This window comes from Lotus japonicus, chromosome 2 (genome assembly GCF_012489685.1).
Source record: "Lotus japonicus ecotype B-129 chromosome 2, LjGifu_v1.2".
Classification (NCBI taxonomy): Eukaryota; Viridiplantae; Streptophyta; class Magnoliopsida; order Fabales; family Fabaceae; genus Lotus; species Lotus japonicus.
In genome coordinates, this window is record NC_080042.1 from 64,667,750 (window position 1) to 64,682,983 (window position 15,234).

A 15,234-nucleotide genomic window follows, 5' to 3' on the forward strand; every position below is an offset into this window, starting at 1 on the left:
ATTGGGTAGCATGTTGAAGTGGCTAGAAGAACCACCTCTGTTACCAGGAACTTGCTCAATCTGGGCTGCCTCGGAAGTAGTGGCGGCACCGGGAGAGGGTCTTTCTTCTTGGCGAGGTGGGGGAGACAAGGAACGCTCATCGTTCGTGGGAGGCGGGTTAGGAGGTGTGACTTGGCGCGGGGGAGACTTGGGGTTTTCTTTTTTTGTTTCCCTTTCTTTCTCCCCGGCGGCAGCATTGGAGCATGTGGCGGCAGCTGCGGCGCTTATGCCAGCAGTTTATGGCTGGTCAGCAGTTGTTGTTGTGGCGCCTATAGTGGCAGACTTGGCGGCGGCACCGGTGGCTGTACCAGCGGCAGCAGAATCGAGGGTCGTGACGGTGACAGGCTCAGTGGCCGCGGCGGCGGAAGCTTCGGCAGTAGAGAGTTGGCTTGTCCCGTCAGTTGAAGGTTTGGAGCTTGCAATAGCGACGGTGGAGGCAGCTTTCTTGCCCTTGGCCACAGCGGCGGCGGTGGGTTAAGCGCCGGGGTTGGAGGAGCTGGCGGAGGAGCCTTTGACTAATCTCCTCCTCCTCTTGGGGGCCTGAGCGCCCTCGGCTTGGTTCTCAGCACCGCCCCGTTTTTTCCCGTCGCCTTCAGTGTTGAACTTCGGGGAAAAGCGGGCTATTTTCCTCTCACGGGCTTTCAAGAGCTCGGCGTTGGAGAAGTTCATATCTTCTGCAACAATAAAAAAAAAAAAAGAGGGTTAGTAGCGACATAAGGGGTGAGAAGAGGAATGGCGATGGTGAAAATAAATTATGTGACCTAAGTATTTGGGTGTCCTTGAGAGGCGAGCGCCATCAAGGACTGTCGAACAGTCAAGGATAGGAATTGGGGCGAGGAGATTCAAAAAGGCTTTGTCATTGAGAGACAAAGATTCTTCTGAGGATCGGTAATCCCATTGGGCTTTTCCGTCTAGTAAAGGGGAAAAAGGGCAGTCCCGTCCCTAAGGGTGAAAGCCTCGGGATAGGCGGGGTGAACCGCCACGCGGAAATATCGTCGGGCGAAGGAAGACTTCGCGTTACTCTTATGAGGGTTCAGGCACTTACGACCGGCTCGGGCCTTTAGGGAGATCCATCCTTTGTTTTTGATGGACTTGGGGTCAACATCGTAGAGGTAGAAGAAGCCGGCGAGAGATGGGGCGGTGCCAACAGCGGCGCACAAAATCTCGAAGCACCGGATGAAGGCCCAGGCATTGGGATGGAGTTGACAAGGAGCCGCATTGATATCACGGAGGACGGTTTGAACGAAGGGCGAGAAAGGAAGCCTGACTCCAAGCTCGCCAAACATATACTCATAAACAAAGAAAAAGTGGGATCTCTTTACGTCGCCGTTGATCTTATGAAGCCAGGGGCGGTCATCAGCACTGCAGGGCCAAATCCTAAGTTTGGCGTTAAATTCGTCATCGTCAGATAAACCACCAAGGTTGCTCACAAATTCCACGATAAGATCACTATCCTGGAAAACAGAGGGTTGGTCTATAGCTTCGTGGGTGGGTGCTCTTTGGACTGGAAGGGGTAAAGTCGCGAAAGTTTTCAGTCGGTAAGAAGGGATCTCTGGGACCTCTAAACGGAGGCCGCCGGCTGCGGTAGAGTCGGGGTCGCTCCCAGAAGAGGAAAAGGTGTGATTAGGGGAGTTAGGGTTTGAAGCCATCTTTGACAATGCAATGAGGAAAAGGAAAAGACGAGTAGAGATAAGATGCAGAGATAAGGAAACAGGGACTCACCGGGCAAGGATGTGAAGAGTGGGTAGCGGAAAGGGTGAAAAGCGACGGCACCAGAGCGGAAGTTGGAAGAGGGAGCTTGGTAAGCGATTAGGGAAGTAAAGAGAGGTCTCGGAAAGGGATGATTGTAGGGAAGAAGGGTTTTTATAGGCAAAGGGGGGAAGCTGGAAGGGTGACGCGTGTTGGACGCGTGTGGAAGGTTGGAAGTCATGATGGTTTTTGGGAAGTGGGTCGCGTGTGATGGGGAGTTACTGCGCATGATGGGACAGTTATGAGGAGTGAGGTGACGGTTGCGGAGAAAGGGGAAAACTGACGTAACTGACGTATCACATGGAGCAGTTAGAGATTTGAAAGGTTTTTGAAACAAGAGAAAGCGCGAAAGGCCTCGCCGCCATGAAGATTAAATGTCATCGCCTGACAAATGGTGTCGCCAATAAAGTTTAGCCGCCATCGCCAGCCAACACTGATGATCGGTACATGACTAACACCTGTCACCTAGCTCGCCGACGAAAGACGCTCGCTTACTCCAACTAATCGTCAGTGCAAAGCGATCGCTCCCGCCGCCTGTGGACTTGTGGACTTGCCGGTTTGGGTTGCTCGCCAAGACTAGTGGACTGAGCGACTAAAAATGCTTGTTTCCTTTCACTTACGCCATGTCGGCGATGTAGTTTTCTTCTTTTTTCCTTAAGCCATGTTGGCAGCTTAGATTCCAGCACACCATAGGATGCATGTAAAAGCATTTAAAAGACACACTTAGCTCTCATACTTCGAGCTCGGTGTCTTGTGGACTAGTGGACTGGGCGAGCCCCTAGAGGGGCAACGCCCAAGGTTCGGCCCGCCCAAGGGCGAGAGCCTGGCCTTAAGTTGGGCCTCAACCTCGGAGGCCCAATTGGCCCAATAGGTAGTACCCAAACTCTATAAATAGGAGGTAGGCATCAATTGTAAGGGACTTTTGGCTCATTTGATGAAATAACACATGAAATTCAACATTCTCATTCTCTCTCTAGCACATTCTTCCGTTCTCTAGGTACTATCCCTATCTTCAATGTTCATTCCCAGAACAGTGCTCTAGTGTCATATATTGCCCTTCAAGGAAGAAACACATTGATGAATTTGTCCCAATAATCTGAAGTCTAAGGTGACACTCGCAGAGGGCTAGGGGCAAGCAGCATTTGATCCCAATATACCTAAGGACTCTATCCTAAAAGTTTTCAAATCATGAGAAATTTTAAGGACACATAATTTTTGGGATTTGATCTTCATGGTGACCATGTCCTTATGACAAGTAAGTTTGAAGGCTGGATGCCCACAGTAATCGAGCTGTTAGAGAACAGGTATGAAATGTTGTGATTGATGTAATTATTGTTGTTGAAGGGTGCACAAGTCGTGTACCGTTCAACATCACTAGTCACACTAGTGGTAAAAAATAAAAGGAAAGAAAAAGAATATGCCAAGTGGCTGAAACTCAACATAACTAGGATAATTAAATTGAAGAGAGAATAGCAATAGTTAGGGCCAAAAACCTGCAGAAGAATCAAAATATATATTACTTATATGAAGGCAATAAACAACGTAAGCAAGTAAATCAAAATATTACTTATATGAAAGCTTTCAAACTAATAGGAAAAAAAGAGGCATCAGAAATTAATATCTCCATTAGGCAGGATACTAGTTCAAAATATATCATTGGTGTTCATGACATATATATAGCTTTGAAAGCTTTCAAACTAATAGGTAAGAATTTTATGTGAATACATCATATTACTAAAAGTGATCTAGTTATTGTATGTTTATCTACACGCAGCACGCACACACACGCATACATATTTATTTATATAAGTGGTGTCCTAGTATCCAATTTTTTTAAGATTAGTCGTGTCAGGGTGTCAATATCGTGTCATGTCACAGTGTTCTATCAGAGTCGGTGCTTCATATTTCTACACTATGCTCCACGTCAACCAAACGAAGCACCATTAAGTTTGAGAGTAGACATTCGAATGTGAAGAGAGCTGGAGTGGTTTAAGGTAAACTTATGGGATAACATACCTGACTGAGACTAGGATCTTAAGACACAACACTGGTTATAATTCCTGGAAAAAAAATGAAACACCATTAAGTTTGTATTAGCTTTTGTTTCAAAGTTTAAGATTCTTTTTCCCAGGTTTGGGAGGAAGATGAGGGAGTGTAAGTGTTTTTCTCGGCATTTTGTATTGAATGATATTTTGCTGTCACATGGTTGAAATAAAATTTAATGATGAGTTAAAAAGTCACAAGTCATTGTTATTTCTATAATATACTTTAGGCTAGTTTACTTTGTCACTTTAGATTTTTGCCCTTCTCAGATTGGTGATTTAAGCAACAAGACAGAAAGAGGATTAGGAAATCATTAACTGTCTGGTTGATATTACAAAAAATAGAAAGACAGCTCCAGGTAAATAATGGAAAATAAAATTGAGAGCAGACATTCGAATGTGAAGAGAGCTAGAGTGGTTTAAGGTAAACTTACGGGATACCATACCTGACTGAGACTAGGATCTTAAGACACAACACTGTTTATAATTCCTGGAAAAAAATGAAAGGATTCAAAATCAAGAAAAATTAAAAAATGAAGACGAGGAGGAGAAGCGTAGTGAGTTTAATGTTTGGAGAGAATTATCAATAAGTATATAATTTGCAGTTTTGACAGTTTATTTAAATTTCAAATCAGACCTGAGCTGAGCTGAGTTGAGCTTGATAATGAGTTGAGGTTGAGGTGCTGCAGAAATGTGTCAGTGAAGTTGATGGCTTGTGAAGAGAGAAGAAGGCGAAATGTTGAGAGTATTTGAGTGTTTCTCACTTTCTCTGTTTGGTTCCCAAATACAGAGGTGAGATGTGAGTCTAATCAAATGTACATTTATAACTATCCCGTACAAACCAAGTAGTATGGAATAAAATGGATGGACAACTGTCACTTTTATTTTTTTCTAAACACTGGAGGAAATTTTCCAAAGTGATGACAGATATAATCGAATAAAATTTAATTTAGGTACTTTTATTCACTGGTTCAAAGAGCCCCTCCCTCGCAATTTCAAACTAAATAGTATTAGTATCACTCAGAGTCTCATTCATCCTCGCATGCTTCCAAACTGGGCTGACCAAATCCACTGGTGTTTTGGGCCTGAGGCAACCTTCGCGGCCCACCTCCAAGGCCATAATGGAACAATTACATTGTTTTCGATATATAATAATCAATCCAAATCGAGCATGATAAATGATGACCGGGATTTTGTCCTAGTTTTTAGAGTATTTTCTTTATTAGTTTTGAGTCTTTTTCTTTTGTCTCATGTAATGTTTCATGCATTCTCATGCATTTTTTTTTATCTGTATTTGTGTTTTTGCTTTGTTTTGGTAATTTCATAGTTTTATGAGGACTTTTATAGTATGTTAGGTAAGTGTAGGGGTTTTATGAAGTTTCCACTTGTTTTGGGGCCTTTGTGCAAAACTAACCTTTGAGTTTCTAGATATTTTCCTAGCTTGTTCATCAAGGTTTCATATTAATTCAGCTGAAGATGGAAGGTCTACAGGCTTGGAGGCTAAAAGGAGGCATTGAAGTGGAGTAAAGTTGAAGTTCAAAAGGTTTCCAGGCGTGCATGTGGCGCCCAGGCGCCCCTGTCCGGCAGAAAATGTAACAGAAACTTGAAACCTGCAGAAAATGTAATTGGCGCTCGAGCGCCCGGCACATCAGAAACATATCATGTAATTGGCGCTCTGAAAACTCTATAAATAGGTGTTTAGTTGTTTTGTTTCACATCTTTTGTAATCTCTTGATACTTTGTAAAATTTAGAGGGAGAGGAGCATCTAGGTATTTGTGAGAAGGCTTCCATGTAATCCAGGTTCTTAATATCTTCTATTTCTTTGGTGTTCTTTGTCAAACTTTTCATGTTTAAGTTATAATCTTAAGTTCTATTTCACATGTTCTTCTTCTATCCTAAATCCCATTTTCTGAATTTCAATCTAAGCTTGAATGCATGCTTGCTTTATGCTTTTCTATAACCAGAACGGAATTTTGTTATAGATTAGGGAACTGATTTGGGATTATCCCTTCTATGCTTGCTACTAGGAATAGAGGAACGGTTGGGGTTTGTTGGCCTGAACATTGTAAGCTTTATGCTTCAAACAAATGTTTAAGTATACAAGGAATTTGGCTTATCTTTTGGTTTGAAAGAATTATCTATGCGAGGCATCGATAGGTAGTTGCTTAGGCTATAGCATCAAGGAGGAATTCATGAGTTCATGTGCATAGAATGATGTACTTAAATTGACTAGTTGAGCAAGAACCCAAAGAATCATGTTTCATTTCTGAATTTATTTTCTTTTTTCCTTATTACTACTTCGACGTATCATTGTCTCAATAAAACAAACATTCACACTCAAGGCTTAAGCTGAATTTGTTCACTCACAGTCCCTGTGGTTCGATAATTAAAACTGGGCGAATTACGTACACTTGCGGATTTCCCAACAAGTGTTTGTCGTTGTTGTCGTGGATTGTTTTTTATTTTTGATTTGAGTTACGAGTTTGAAGTTTATCTTTACTTTGTTCTGGATAGTCTACGTACGACTATAACTTAGGGCTGAATGGGGGAAACCCATGTTTTTTTTTTCTTCTGTTTTACGTTCTGTTTAGTGTTACATGAATAAAAAGTGCAATGGCGCTCAAGCGCCCTGATTCCAACAGCTGAAGGTCTAGCCACCACTTCCTCCGGTAAGACCCCAAGACAGTTGAATTGTATGAATGAATATAGTCCAAAAATCCTTTCGTAGCACCTCATTTATGACCCACGAGTCCAGCTTTGTTGATTTGAACCTACAACAATAGAAAGTTCATGTTTGCTAGTGGTGGGAGGAGGTAGACTTTGGACCGTAACACTTGTACTGTTCTCAGGCCGTTAGGCCCTTTGCAATGAAATGAACTTGTTGACAAAAAAAAATAGAAAGTTCATGTTAGAAACTAAAAAAAAAAAAAGATACAATCGCCCATTCACTGAACTAAAAAAATATACTGAACAATGGTTACTTACCCTTTACCACAGTGACATATCATAATCTTTTCCTAAGCGTTTTTCTCATATTCAGTGATAGCTACCATATGAATTCTATATACGTGGATGGTCAACCGCCGATGAGTAGATTTGTGTAGCATTTTTTTGTAGACAAAGAATTTATTTATAGACATAAGAATGAAGCAATTAACTCAATTGTGGCTAGCACGTGATGAAAGTGAAGAAAGGTTAAACAAAAATAAACATGATTTCAGCACAAATCAAGATGAAGCAGAAGTTCTGGTTGAACAAAAACTACTTCACTAACTCAATAAGCATTACCTTACAAGAATTTACTCACAAGCTAACTGATTCACTACACTAATAAGCTAATTTTTTACAGCAATCTAACAAACTCATATATAACATAACAGCAATCTTTCTTAAAAAAAAAACATTACAGCAAACTAAGATCTGGCCCAACAACACAATAAAAATTAAGGAATTACATTTGGAGATTGGAATTATTAAAAGACGAACCCAAAATAATCAAAAAAGCCAGTTAGGCCTAAGTGTTGCTCGTTTGGTTGTGGGATATTAACAGATGGGCCCATATTCAGCTGCATCAGATTTTCTTCCTTAGGCCACATCCAACCTCTACTGGTACACCAAAGGTGTGTTTCTTTGAACGTGAGACTAGTGTTTTTTTTTTTGAACATGTGAGCCTAGTGTTATTTTTTTATTTTTTTTGGTACATCGCCTAGTGTTATCTTAATAATATATAAAGCTCATCCACCAAAGTGGACCATAATGCTTTCTAATTTCCACATGTCATGTTTTTATTGGTTGTTTTACTTGATTTTCCACATGTCCATTTTTCATTGGTTCAAATTTCTCTATTTTTGATTGGTCGACATTAATTACAACATTAATCAATTAATAATTAAATACTATAAATCATGAATATAAATGTGGAACTAAAAATTAGTCATCAATTTGAAAGGAAAGTTACAAATTAACGTAATTCAAGGTGCTTACAATGATTTTTGTTTTTTATTGGCTGATAATATTCACTCACTAAATTAAATCAAAAGGTTAAATAAACCTAGCCATCACATTTTCTCTCCTTTTCTTCAATCACGTTTGGTTTCCTCTCAAGCGTATCTTTTTTCTCCTCCTCTCTCACAATTCCATCCCAAATCCTTTGCTCCTCTCGCATCCGGTTTCTCCTCACGCGTCTCTGTTTCTACCTTGCCTCTCCAGTTTTTTCCATCGTCGATTCCTCTTCTTCACTTCATTCTAATAAGCGCCTCCTCATCGACGAATGAAAAAGGTGATTCTCCTTTTTCCAATTGAGGCTTTGAATCGATATGCTCCCTTTATGCTTTCATATTTGTGAATTAGGTTTTTACGTTTGTGTTTGAACTAATATACATCCTTAAACCTGGATCAGATCAGAATGGTGTGGGTCAATTGGGTATCGGCCTTTCGGGTATGCAGAAGCAAGATGAGGGCTTTGCTGCCCTATCAACAGAAGACTATTGTTTTTTTCATTTGCCTTCGCCTGATTCAGTTTCAAGGTAATTGTTTGTTCTTTGCTTTAGCTCTATTTGGTATTCAAAAGTGCTTTTTGCTTGCAGGGCATAAACAGGGCATGAAGATTGATAAATCATTATTGGAAATTGTTCTGAATGGTGTCACTGTGAACTGCTGAAGCAGATGAAATACCTTCCATTTTTAGGAACCATTAGCTTCGATATCTTCATCTTGATTTAAGGCTTAATTGATTTAGGGTTTTTAGTTTCTCATTCAATCTTTTTTTTTTCCCAAATATTCACGAATTTGATTCATGGTTTATGATCTTTCCATGATTTTTTGATTTTTTGATATCATCCACAGCGACGACTCAGGTATCTTCTCCCCGGCGGCTAGGTCTCAGTCCTCCTCTTCACACTTGCTGCCATTATGCCTTCATCAACGTCAGGTATGTTGAACCAATATTTTTAATTTTTAATTTTTAATTTTTCAAATTTTTTTAATTGATTGATTAGTTGTCTTATGAACTGCTGAATTGATTATTTGCCTTATTAGTTGCTGCAGATTAATTTTAATTAGTTGCCTTATTAGCTTGTGAAAATTTTAATTACTTGCCTTATTTGATTAGTTACCTTATCAGCATTTCAAAATTTGTATCTTCAAGAAGTAGGATATTAACATGAAATTGATTAGTTGACTAATTAGTTTTAAATACTCTACTTATCAGCAGTGTTGCTTTTGAAATTTGAACTAAAAATAAAAGAATGGAAGAGATAGACCGCAAGCGTTGTGGAATGTGGTTCATGGAGCTGTGCTTTGAGGAGGAATGAGGTCGTTTATTTCTTGATTTGTCTGCTGGTTCATATCTAACATTGTGTAGCTCCAAGCCTAACCTCTTGGTTGTAGCTCTAACTAGCTAAATTTCTAACTGGAACATTAGCATTCAAACAATGCATTTTATCAAAGAATGAAGAGCTACTTTTAATACACTAACAGCTAAGAGCTAATTTTACAAACAAAAAAGAACCTACCAAAGAACTTGATGTGTAGTGAATATGCTACAACCATTAACTTTACATGTAGTCGTTGTTTCTTTCTTCCATCAGCAGCCCTATCTATTGCAAACCATAATGCCTCTATGAACCCTATAGTATGCTACTCAAGATGATATCAATTTGAAATTTGGGGGTTTTGTCTAACCATGGAGGTTTCATATATTTGGGTGGGTTTGATGAAGCGTGCTCTATTTTTCATATATTTTCTTTTTGGTCTAAGAGAATCATCTTCTATATTTTTTTTAGATTCTAATATTTTTTACTTGCAATTTTTTGATGAGGCTAGAAGTTGTGTAACACAATGAAGAGAATACTAACACAGAATAGAAGAAATCTTGAGATTTAAATAAGATGAAATTGAAGTTCTGTGAAAATGATTTTCATGAATTTTGTTGTAATTTTTTCATCTGTGTTGTTTTGTGATGGATGCCTTGGCTGATGGTAGTTTTTCCACGACCCTTGGATTCAATGACCTTAGGAACTTTTCTATTTAACATGTTTGTATTTTTTACTAATGCACGATGAGACTATTGTTCATGATGGAAAAGAAAGGGATATTGTTGAAGAGGAATTCAAGCAAGGCTGTGGTTTACTAATATGACTTATGGTATGTCTGTTGTTTGATTATCTACGAGGGGAAAATTCTGCTCTCTTTGTTTGATGTGGTCACTGTCAGTTTTGTTGTATAATATTTCCATTCCAGTTTTATAGGATTTCTATTTCTTTTTTTTTTTTTATATAAATTTCCTTTTTAATAAATTATGCTCTCTTTCTTTTTTATTCACTGCCTGATTATGTCCTTTTCATATCAGAAAGCACAAATTCATGCTTCTGTGTTAGAAAGTCTTGGTAAAAAAGTTTGAAAGGATTCTCAGAGAAGGATCAGTTTATCCCCAGCAAATATTACAAGTAAGAAATAGTTAAATTTTAGGTTTGTTCAATTTTTTAACCTGGTCATTGTTTGCTACATAAGATGTTGATAAATTTATGTTGTTTCCCATCTCTTCTATGGACTACTTGATCAGTCACATCTCTTTAAGGCTTTTCAGTTATAAATTTATTTTGTCTTTATAGTTGTTCAATTACTCATTTTCATCTAAATTTTGTGCTTATTCTAACTGTTTAAATTTGTGTGCTTATTCTAACTGTTTAAGCAGCAATGTCGAGAGCAAATAGTTGCTACCTTTACCTCAAAAAGATTGTTAAGTATCCCTAACTTTTGTGCCTCTCAATGAAATCTATTGAGTCATGCTTGATTTTCCAATCTTATTGGTACACTTTGTGGTTGTTGTTTGTTGGTTTTTATTAGCATTATCAATCTTTTACCTGTGCATTAATTTGTAGATTAATGGGCATGCACTCTGTAGCACTAAGAAGCATCAAAGACATGTAAAGATAAATAAGATGAATGCCACTAAGTTGGAAATTTTGGGGTAGTGAGACATTTTTTGTGACATGTGTTATGTGTTAATGAACGATGTCTTGGCAGTGTATTTTTTCCACATTGTGAGGACCAAGTTTGCTTTGTAGGGAATAAACTGAGGAAGGTCCCTCACATCTATCATGTTTTCATAAGCAGATAGGAAGACCTTGCCCTATTGGCTATGGATAAAGTTGAACCACTTTCAATTTACGATTTGAAATACAAGTCGGGATGACGTAGGAAGATCCACCGTCAAACACCATAGCACAATCCATTGGGGATATGAGCAGATTCCTTGGCCTTGAAGGAGCTTCTGGCTTGCGGTTATTGGATGTAAAAGACGAGTGATTTTAATGTAATTTTAGCTAATATTATAATCTTAACTGCTTTTTACTAAAGTCCTTGAATTATTTTTTAGCCGTGTATCAATCCATATATTAACTTTTTTATTTTCTTTGATGTTTTAATCTTTAATATATGTTATACTAATAAAATATATAAAAGAAATATTGTTTTGCATAACTGAAATAATAAGGTGGAGGTGAATCTATTTCTTTTTAAAAAAGAAAAAATTATTGTGTTCTCTTCTATAAAATAATAGTGACATAGATATTATCTAAATACATTATGTGAACCAGATAATAGAGAAAATAGTTTCTTAATAATACCATTGCAATGTTAGTATATTTTTCATAATTTTAGTATATTTTTTTTTTCTGCAAAAGATTTATTGTAATATGGAAGTGTTGAGATACTCGACATAGGATTACAAAACCATATAAAAGAGAGTTAAACGCAAAAAGAAAACTTGGGTAGTTTATGTTGTGTATGATGCTATTTGAAAAGTATGAGCATGAATTAGGAACGCGAAAATTCCTTGCAATTCGTGAGTTTTTTTTGAATTGTAAGTCCTCCGCTACGTTAGATCATATGTGGTCAAAATTACATGCTTCTAAATATTTGTTTATACTTTTTTTCTCTTAATTTTATTTACATTATTAAAAAAAACTCCTTTTTTACAATTGAATATTTTGATAATAGATCCATAGTATCACATGTAAACGATGTAGAGGCAAGAGAGGGATAGATCCATAGAAACACTTTATCCGCGTCACTTAGATTTAGAGGACTAATTGTGCTTATGTTGCTTCTAGTAGCATATCATCATTATTCTTGCCTGGAAGTAGAACAATTCATTCTAAATTTTGCTTTCCATTAGATGCTACAAAGATCTCAACATGTAATATAAAGTAGGGAAGTCTACGAGCAAAGCTTCTGCTTGAAACAATCCTTATTCTACGGGACGAAGCTCAATGTTGAAAAAATTTTGTTTCGAAGCTCTCGAGGTTACACTCCGAGATTTAATGGGGTTGAAAAATGAAGACAGCGTACATAAACCTTTTGGAGGAAAAGTAGTAATACTTGGAGGTGATTTTAGACAAATACTACCTGTAATAACTAGAGGAATCAAACATGAGGTTGTGGAAGCTACTGTAAACTCTATCATGGTGGAAGCATTGTAAAGTTATGAAATTGTCTAAGAACATGCGGCTAACCGCAGCTGAGACGACTGATGAGAAAAGAAATCAAGGAGTTTTCAAATTGAATTCTTAAAATTGGAAATGACGGTCATCCTGATTTCGAAGCAAGAGAGTATGATGTTCAAATCCCGCCACATCTGCTGTCCTGACCCATTAATGGAATTGATTAAATATACATATTCTGACATTCCGCACAAAATGAAAGACCCGCAATTCTTTCAAGATAGAGCAATATTGGCCCCTACACTAGAGGTTGTTGAAATGATAAACACTTACATGCTTGGTATGATAGCTGCTCCAGAACGTGAATATCTGAGCTTCGACTCTGCCTTGCGATCTGATGAGGATTCTGAAATCCGAGATGAATGGTTTACCACAGAATTTTTGAACGAAACTAAAAATTCAGGAATCCCTAACCACAAACTATTATTTAAAGTGGGTATTCCAATCATACTCTTGAGAAATATAGACCAAGCATCATGTTTATGCAATGGAACCAGATTAATTGTGCATGAACTTGGTAAACGTGTTATTGATGCAACTGTTATCACGAGAACAAATGCTAATGACATAGTGGACATTTCAAGAATGATCTTGGTACCTTCTGATTCCAAATTTCCAATTAAATAAAAAAAGAAGACAATTTTCAATTGCAGTATGTTTTGCGATGACATGAAAAAAGCCAAGGACAAACACTATCTCAGGTTGGGCTCATCCTACCGAGGCCCGTCTTCACTCATGGTCAGTTATATGTAGCTCTCTCTAGAGTACGTTCAATAAAGGGTCTTAAACTTTGTATACTGGATGAGTCGGGCAAACAACATACCAGTACTGTAAATGTAGTGTTTAAAGAACTTTTTGGAAATGTTTGATGTATACAACAAAATTTCATTTATTTATTTCATTTTTTTTTCATATATTATTACACTGTTGATTTATACACGATTAACTTATTTATAATTTAAAAATTAGATATATATGAAAATATATTAATTTATTACAAAATTCCAACATAAAATTTCGTGCAAAGCACGGGTTATCGCAGGGCCGGTCCTGACATTTTGGAGGCCTTGGGCAAATAATAAAAATGGACCCTTAATAATTTTTTTAAGGAACATTATCTATTTAAATTATTTAGTAAAGTAGGGTAGTTTTTTGAGAAAAGGCAACGGACGTGTGCCCCAGTCAAAATACCGTGGCCAAAAATCTAAAAAGGCAACGGTTTCTAAGCTGTTGCATAAAAACTTTAGGCCACACTTTAGGAAGCAACTCAAGACAAAGCTGGAGAGTGGAGAATCAAGCTATAAGATGATCAGCAGAAGAAAAGGCAACAGTTTCAAAGCTGTTGCATAAAAACTTTAGGCCACACTTTAGAAACCGTAGCCTTTGAGAATTTTTTTTTAGGCCCCTTCATTTTGGAGGCCCTGGGCTGTGGGCCTGCTTGCACAGGTCCAGGGCCGGCCCTGGGTTATCGCACTAGTTTTAATTAGGGGACCATTTATGTCCTCATCATTTAAGGTACGTTGATTAATGTTCAATAATTTAGACTATGTGTTTAGTTAATTCAATCTTTTTCAATGTCATCTAAACCCATTTTACTAGCTATCCTTAACCAACGTGTTCATTGCATTTCTGCAAACTAAACATTTTACAACATTACAGAATCAATCTCGATCATCATCTTTCACAGGCCACAACATGCTCGACACAATGCTTAGCCCGATCAAAACCCTGCTCTGTTTCATCTCCCTTCAAAAACACATAAAACTCTCTAGTGTCACTACTACTGTGTCTCAAGCACCCTATTGGGTCCACAAGTGAAGGGTGAGCACTGCAGTTGAAGTAGAAACTGAGGTTCAAGTCTAATGAGTTGAAAGATAGAGGAAGGTTGGTTATGGAAACATTGTGTTTTGCCCTGGGACAACGTTGTTTGTTGAGTACATCTATATCAACTAGAGTGATTGAATGTTGGTCATAGTTTATGTCTGTCACATAGTATGTGCCACTTGGGAGAGTCATGATGGCCCTGCCTTCAGAGCATTCAATCCCAACATCAGGGTAGCCACAGAATTCTACAGCAGCCATGATGTTGGAACGCATCCTGAAAGGGTAGCGAATGGAAACATTGCCACAATCAGAAAGAGTCATCAGCATAACATGTTATGAGGAACAGCATGATGGACAATAGTGCAAACAGGGTGTGCAGGGGTTTCGACATGGTTTAGTGGATTCAGGAAGGGAAAGCTAGCAATTCTACTTTGGGTATTGATTTTTGAGTGAGTTGAGACTTGCTTCTTAATTCTTATATATATAAACCTGTTAATTTTCATATATGTATATTGGATTCCTCCTCCTTTACCCACTTATCTCGTTCTCATTTCCATTCCCTCCTCCTCCTATTAAGTATTAATACTCATTTAACAGGTCATCTTTTATTTATTTTCTTCATATTTCTGCATATGCACTCAAGCCACCAATAAAATTTTGTGTTTGTGTACTACCATATTTTGCTGACTAATTCCACGCACTCCCACGGACTTTAATTGTTTTTCCTTTCATTTTCCTTGTTCTGGTTTATATTCAAAAAGGTAAATGAGTAGTACCAATTAAAATAGGTGTATAACTCATTCTGTAGGGACATATATTTTTTGTGAAAAATGCATTAACAATAGATATTCTTAGTCAAAGTAGGCAAATTTACGTCTCTTAGTCTTTGGTAAGCACAGTTGTTGGTAGATAGATAGCAAAACTCCTTAAGCATTTAGTCCAGGGTTCGATCCTTGGTGCAACTAAAAAGCCTTTCCTTAAATGAATGGAGTTTAGTGTCATATGAGAAAAGTTAAAGGTAATGGGAGTGGAATTTACTCTATCTACTTTCTTTTACTGTTTAACCTGACTATCA

At 37.9% G+C, this 15,234-nt stretch overlaps 1 protein-coding gene across 1 annotated transcript; it reads left to right on the forward strand.

Annotated features, from left to right (window-relative positions):
* Positions 1-3,036: 3,036 nt before the first annotated feature.
* Positions 3,037-11,265, forward strand: LOC130736840 (uncharacterized). The gene is made up of 6 exons (XM_057588620.1): positions 3,037-3,092; positions 7,872-8,110; positions 8,231-8,357; positions 8,677-8,761; positions 10,181-10,277; positions 10,948-11,265. Exons 1-5 carry the CDS (start codon positions 3,037-3,039, stop codon positions 10,229-10,231), a joined length of 558 nt encoding a protein of 185 aa, XP_057444603.1. The 3' UTR covers positions 10,232-10,277; positions 10,948-11,265.
* Positions 11,266-15,234: the final 3,969 nt, after the last annotated feature.